The sequence below is a fragment of the Corapipo altera genome, unplaced genomic scaffold, assembly GCF_003945725.1.
Source record: "Corapipo altera isolate COAL_440 unplaced genomic scaffold, ASM394572v1 126, whole genome shotgun sequence".
Lineage (NCBI taxonomy): Eukaryota > Metazoa > Chordata > Aves > Passeriformes > Pipridae > Corapipo > Corapipo altera.
In genome coordinates, this window is record NW_020884937.1 from 2,448,282 (window position 1) to 2,456,141 (window position 7,860).

At 33.4% G+C, this 7,860-nt stretch overlaps 1 protein-coding gene across 1 annotated transcript in view; it reads right to left on the reverse strand.

Moving 5' to 3' along the window:
• The window catches only part of SEC22C (SEC22 homolog C, vesicle trafficking protein), a 14,925-nt gene extending 8,571 nt beyond the window's left edge, over positions 1-6,354 (reverse strand). The window contains exons 1-2 of the mRNA XM_027660636.1: positions 6,193-6,354; positions 1,693-1,875 (exon numbers count right to left, since the gene is read on the reverse strand). Coding sequence (XP_027516437.1) covers positions 1,693-1,875; positions 6,193-6,328 — 319 coding nt within the window. The 5' untranslated portion in view covers positions 6,329-6,354. The remainder of the gene's footprint in view (positions 1-1,692; positions 1,876-6,192) is intronic.
• Between the last annotated feature and the right edge of the window lie 1,506 nt (positions 6,355-7,860).

Consider the following 7,860-nt stretch of genomic DNA (forward strand, 5'->3'; position numbering starts at 1 on the left):
TGATCCATCTGCACTAGGGAATCCATGGATTGATCTATCAGCACTAGAGAATCCATGGACTGACCCATCTGCACTAGGGAATCCATGGATTGATCCATCTGCACTAGGGAATCCCTGGATTGATCCACCTGCACTAGAGAATCCATGGACTGATCTATCAGCACTAGAGAACCCAGGGACTGATCTACCTGCACTAGGGAATCCATGGAGTGACCTATCTGCACTAGGGAACCCATAGATTGATCCATCTGCACTAGGGAATGCAGACACAATGAAATCCTGCTCATCTGCAACCACAGCCCTTCAAGAACAGCAGGGCCATCACATAAATAACATCAATTTGGGAACAAACACCATGCACACAGCTAAACTTAGAGCAGCAAAGTAGGGATTCAGCTGGTAGGGAATGATGAGAGGGGAGAGACATAAGCCAGGAAAGCCGACTCCAGAGGAGGGAAACAGATGAACACAAACACCATCCTTAAAATAAAGGCAGAACAATCTGTGAGAGTATTTGGGTTAGAGCAGAGAGGAGAGCCAGAAATAAAAAGCCAGATGGAAAGCAATTAGGAATATGGGGGAACTGGAAATGTATTTCTGATCTGCGGGCACAGACTGGATTGCAAATATTTACTGGCACTGAAGCTGTTCAAAAGGAAAAAAAAAACAGTGTAAAGAATTTCTACATCCTGTCACATCATGAAAAGATTTAACCTTCAAGGACAGCTCTGAGAAGCACTCACAAACCTGACTGGCAAATACAGGCCTTTCAATTCTATTTTTAATTCTTCCTGGCCACTGCCCTGCTATATTTTAATTTAAAATACCTATGTCAAATTAGATTCCAGCTCATCCATCACAAACAATAAGATTGAGCAAGTGGAACTTAATTTTATTAGTGTTTCATAAGCCAAGAACGACAGAAAAAAAAGGAGGAAATACAAGCTGCATCTAAACCACCATGTTAATAGGATTAAAACAGGGAAGGGTTTAGTGGTGGGCTTGGCAGTGTTTGGTTTCCTGTTGGACTCGATGATCTTAAGGGTTTTTTCCAACCTAAACAACAGCAGGTAAAATGTCAGGTTTTGTTACAGAAAAGTCTCTTGTCAAGGCTCCACGTGTTGTTCATACAGATACACAAATCCTCATTCAGAATTTTAGGCACATGCACTAAATTTTAAAGAATAAGGTCAAAGGGGAAAGCAAAGAGGGGAGAACAACTCAAGGCAGTCTGGGAATAAGAGTTTTACCCTCAGCTCATATTCTCCTCATCCATTCTTGTCTGAAGACTGAAGAAACTCACTCAGACTACAATTATGTATCTTTTATTACGAGTTTGCACAAGTAATGAATCATTTGAGCTCCTCTTACCATAGAAATTTGAACAAACATGGACTTTAAAAGCAGGAGAATTTAACATGGCAAATACCACGTCCAGTCAGAAACAATTTTCCATCCAGAGAAGCTGATCTAAGGCTGGAAAAAGACACCACCACAGGTCCTTAAAGGCACCAATTACCTTTACCTGCCGCAATGTAAACTCCAAATGTTGTCTCCTACGACAGAAAAGTCTTTTCTGCTTCATACACAAGATAAAAATATGCATTTCTCAACACAAAAGGGACCTGTTGTGTGCCATTTGAAGAGTGAGGGTCGGGAAATCTGCTGTCACCTTGTGTAGCAGTGACTTACCAACCTCCACATGAACTCCTGAGTGCCCACCATTGGTCACCCCATTCAGCAGCTCCGTGTCCTCCAGCTTCAGCTGAACTGGGGGCTGGAATTTCAGCTCCTCCTCCACCTTCTCCCAGTTGGCCTTGGCTCGAGAGCCACGGGTACTGTTGAAATGGAATTTCACCTTCTGAATGATGTTGTCTGGAACGACAGAGGAAACCTGCTTCAGTCAGCTCTGCAAAAGTCAGCTGCTCAATTATTAACCCTTTACATTATTAAACCCTAATTAGGGAAATCCTTAATGATATTGCGGCGGTCTTTTTTAATTGGTTTTTAATTTCTTCATTTCTTTAATTTAGTTTCAGGTATAAAATTCCACTGCTGGTTAGGGGAAAAAAATACTTCTGGGTACTGTACATCACAAAATCCTACAATGGAAGGACATTAAAGAACATCTTGTTCCACCCCCTGCCACGGGCAGGGACACCTTCCACTAGCCCAGGTTGCTCCAACCTGGCCTTGGACACTTCCAGGGATCCAGGGGCAGCCACAGCTTCTCTGGGCAACCTGTGCCAGGGCCTCCCCACCCTCACAGCCAAGGATTCCTTCCTAATATCCAGTCCAAACCCGTCCTCTTTCAGCCTTCTGGACATTTTAATCCCCACATCCTGCCAGAGGACTGCAAACAAGTCCTCACATCCCAGGGTGGATGTCAACCCGTATCTTAAACCACCCATGAACTACCACGAGAAGCAATCCCTGTGCTTTAACCATGACAAGGATTTTCCCAGCACAGGGGCAAATTAATTCAATCTATATCTGAGTCGTGAAGCAGCTCTGACCAGCAGAGGCAATTCCACAGTGATTCCATCAGTGTCCAAGCCACAGATCCATGCACAGATCACTCTCCTTCATCTCTCACTCTTTCAATTTAACACCAGTCACAAGCAAATCCCTTCCCACAATTGTGGCTGCTGGTTTGACAGGAATTGTGCTGAGCCCAAGCAGGGAATTCCTCCAAGTAGTCACTGCAGGTAGGGCTATTTCCTATTTAACTGTGGAAAGATATGGGCAAATTCAACCTATTTCAAATGCTTAGGGGAATAAAATGCAGAAATATCTATCCTATAAGGAAAATCCATATCAAATATTGCACAGGTTGCCCACAGCTCATACTGGAAATTATATATATATGTAATACCTGTAGCATGTTGTGCTTAAGCTACTGTTAGAGCTTGTATATATTCTATATTATTTATATATTATACATTATTTACATGTATCATTATACAGTATTTATATTTATGTGGTTTTTATATTATTTTATTTATATTGTTTATAATTATGTATTATTTATAATTATATATTATAATTATGTATTTATTTACAATATTATATATAATATATATTATATATATTATATATATAATTTATAATATATATATTATATATTTTTATATAATATATATATTATATATAAATATATAATTTAAACAATATTATATATTGTTTAAATATTCTATATAAATATCTAATATTTATATACCATTTATAGCTATGTGTTTATTAATTTATATCTATGTATTTATTAATTAATTACATGTTCTTTCTATTCTAAAACATAGTTTAAGCTCTAGTTCTGTTGTGCTGGAATACACAGTGCCACAAGCAGGGAAAAATCCTGCATTTTACCATGTCAGCCTGTTGAGAAGGCAAGAATATCTACATTATATGTACATAATGAATATCTACATCTATATGTATAATATAGAATTATTATAAGCAATATTAATAATTAAAATATTAACAATAATAATGATATGATAATAATCATAATCATAATAATATCTATAACTACCAGACAAAAGGTTAAGATCTCAGGCATCAAGTGCTTCTTAGATCCAAACACAGGGAAGAAGATGATTAAATAAATAAATCAGTTATCACACAGCAATATTAGGTAAACTCAATAACAAAGTATAACAGTAAAAATAAAAAAAAAGATGTGTTTTTTCTTTAAAAAAAAAGACCCTCATGCAATTAAAAGAAGTCAGAAATTCCCCAATTCCTACTCAAGTTAAAAAAGAAAAAGGAATAATGTGGATCTCAATCTAAAATCACATCATGGCTGTAAAGTGCCCTGCACCCAAAATCCAAGAAGGCTGTTTAATAAGCTTTCCTTGTGGATTTCTCACTCTTTTAAGCATGAGTTTAAAAAAAAAATGACTGAAATGTGGCCAGAAGGGTGCAAACCCACTGCAGGATTTCATCCTCTCCCAGGGCAGCTTCTCACTGCAAGGGAATTGTGTGTGAGGTTCAGCAGAGCAGCTCCTACTTGGTCGGAAAACAATTTATATCAGGTTAAAAAAGAAACACTGGGCATGACTCTGAAGCTTTATGAGACTGTAAATCAGGCCAGAAAAGCCAGAAAATAATCTATTCTGTCTCCCAATAATCTGCTCTGTCTCCCTTTTTTCCTGTTCTCATCTGTCTCCACTCAACAGATTTTTTAATTATGTTAAAGTGTCTGAGATATCAATTTCTTGTTCTTCTCTGCTTGTTCATTAATCACCACAGGATTCTGTCCATAACAGATGAACTCTCTGCCACCACACACCCAATAATCCAGTAGTTTAAGGCATCAAGGTCTTCCCCCTTCCTTGCAATCACAAAATAAAACTCATTCCTTAAACGAGTTTAAATAAATGTCTTCATTTCTTCCTTCTTAATTTCTTGAATGAATTTCTCCTCCTAAACTCAATAATTCCAAGGCACCAGGATGCCCTTTTAAAAAAGCAGAATTCCATGATAATCCAACTGCTGATAGCAACAAGCACTGCCCACTGAGCAGAAAGCTTGGCTACAACAAATGAAAACAAGCAAAATACATCTAAAAATATAAATATGTGCAAATATCATGTAAATATGTATGGGCACAAATATGAAGCAACTGTGTTGATATATCATAAAATCAATAATTATTTTTTTGTAATGATAATAATAATTATATAGTTCTAATAATAATTATGTATGTTTGTTATAATATTAATAATATATATATTGTAATATATAATTTATAACTATAAATAATTTATAAATATAAATAATTTATAAATATTTTTGTAGTAAAATAATTTTATATATATGTATAGACCATTTATATAAATATAATATATAAAATATTATATATAAGTGTACCATCTATAAATATGTATTTGTCTAGAAGTCTATAAATATCTATGCTCACTAAAATATTTATAAATAATTTATAAATATTTTGTAATAAAATAATTATATAGATTTGTATAGACCATTTATATAAATATAATATATAAAATATTATATATAAGTGTACTATCTATAAATATGTATTTGTCTAGAAGTCTATAAATATCTATGTTCACTAAAATATTTACAAATAATTTATAAATATTTTGTAATAAAATAATTATATAGATTTGTATAGACCATTTATATAAATATAATATATAAAATATTATATATAAGTGTACTATCTATAAATATGTATTTGTCTAGCAGTCTATAAATATCTATGTTCACTAAAATATTTATTAATAATTTATAAATATTTTGTAATAAAATAATTATATAGATTTGTATAGACCATTTATATAAATATAATATATAAAATATTATATATAAGTGTATCATCTATAAATATGTATTTGTCTAGCAGTCTATAAATATCTATGTTCACTAAAATATTTATAAATAATTTATAAATATTTTGTAATAAAATAATTATATAGATTTGTATAGACCATTTATATAAATACAATATATAAAATATTATATATAAGTGTATCATCTATAAATATGTATTTGTCTAGAAGTCTATAAATATCTATGTTCACTAAATATTTATTAATAATTTATAAATATTTTGTAATAAAATAATTATATATATTTGTATAGACCATTTATATAAATATAATATATAAAATATTATATATAAGTGTATCATCTATAAATATGTATTTGTCTAGAAGTCTATAAATATCTATGTTCACTAAAATATTTATTAATAATTTATAAATATTTTGTAATAAATATAGATTTGTATAGACCATTTATATAAATATAACATATAAACTATTATATATAAGTGTATCATCTATAAATATGTATTTGTCTAGAAGTCTATAAATATCTATGTTCACTAAAATATTTACAAATAATTTATAAATATTTTGTAATAAAATAATTATATATATTTGTATAGACCATTTATATAAATATAATATATAAAATATTATATACAAGTGTATCATCTATAAATATGTATTTGTCTAGAAGTCTATAAATATCTATGTTCACTGAACTGAGCAGGAGCTTTGGGGTTGTGGTGCTGAGAAACAAGGTTTCAAAATACACACACACAGGCAAAGGCACACCCAGGTTCACTTTCACAACCAGGCTTTGGCCTGGAAACATTATTTAACACGATAAAAGTAGCAAGACAGAGAATTTTTACAGTCAGAGGCCGAAGTTACAAACCAAATTCAATGAAAGCATATGGCCTGGAAGCCAAATTGATGCTGGTTGTGTCGTAGGAAGCAGAGAATTCCCAGCGAAGCTCTTCCAGGAAGCAGAAGGCCATGATGGTGGAGTAGCTGCTGGAACAGATTGCCATGCAGGCAACATCCCCAGAGGAGAGGAAGCTGGGAGAGAAGCAAAAAAATAAAAGAGTAATATCAACATAAAAAGGTAAAAGTGCTGCTGAAGACGAGGATTAAACTGTGCTTTCTGTCAACACAGAACGTACAGACGGAGCTGAAGGAGCAGACTGCAAAAAAATGTAATTTTTTTGTTGTTGTTGTCACAGCCCTGCAGCCCCTGGAGGTTTATTTATCTGTTCTCAGACAATTATTTATTCTCAACTCGCCCAGGACACCTGAGCACACTGAATATCACCACACAGACTTTATTAAATTGGTACATCAGTCCAAACCGAGGATGTTTTCTCCCAGGTTGGCTTTAAATCACATTAATAAGGAACAAGGTGGCCAGAAAACCAACTTTGAAAGAAAATTCACTGGGTCTCCAAATTTAAAAAAAAAAAAAAGCAAAATCAAGGAAGCTTGTTCCCAGTAAGCAGATGCATTCCTTGCTCCCCGTGAAAGATTCCCATATTTATGCCAAAAATTCCCATATTTGTGTCGAAGTTTCCCATATTTATGTCAGAGTTTCCCATTTTATGTCAGAGATTCCCATATTTATGTCAAGATTCCCACATTTATGTTGAAGATTCCCACATTTATCTCAAAGATTCCCCACATTTGAGTCGAAGATCCCCACATTTGTGTTGAAGTTTCCCATATTTATGTTGGAGTTTCCTGTATTTATGTCAAAGATTCCCATATTTTTGTAGAAGTTTCCCATATTTATGTCAGAGTTTTCCATATTTATGTTGAACTTTCCCATATTTATACTGAAGTTTCATATATTTATGTCAAAGATTCCCATATTTGTGTTGAAGTTTCCCAAATTTATGTCCAAGATTCCCACATTTATGTCAAGATTCCCACATTTATGTCAAGATTCCCACATTTATGACAAGATTCCCACATTTATCTCAAAGATTCCCACATTTATCTCAAAGATTCCCACATTTATCTCAAAGATTCCCATATTTATGTTGGAGTTTCCTGTATTTATGTCAAAGATTCCCATATTTTTGTAGAAGTTTCTCACATTTGTGTTGAAGTTTCCCAAATTTATGTCCAAGTTTCCCATATTTATGTCGCAGTTCCCCATATTTATGCCCAAGTTTCCCACATTTATGCCCAAGTTTCCCACATTTATGTCAATGTTTCCCACATTTATGTCAATGTTTCCCACATTTATGTCCAAGTTTCCCATATTTATGTCCAAGATTCCCATATTTATGCCCAAGTTTCCCACATTTATGCCCAAGTTTCCCACATTTATGCCCAAGTTTCCCACATTTATGTCAATGTTTCCCACATTTATGTCAATGTTTCCCACATTTATGTCCAAGATTCCCATATTTATGTCCAAGATTCCCATATTTATGTCCAAGTTTCCCACATTTATGTCCAAGTTTCCCATATTTATGTCCAAGATTCCCATATTTATGATAAAGTTTCCCACATTTATGTCCAAAATTCCCACATTTATATCGAAGTTTCCCATATTTATGTC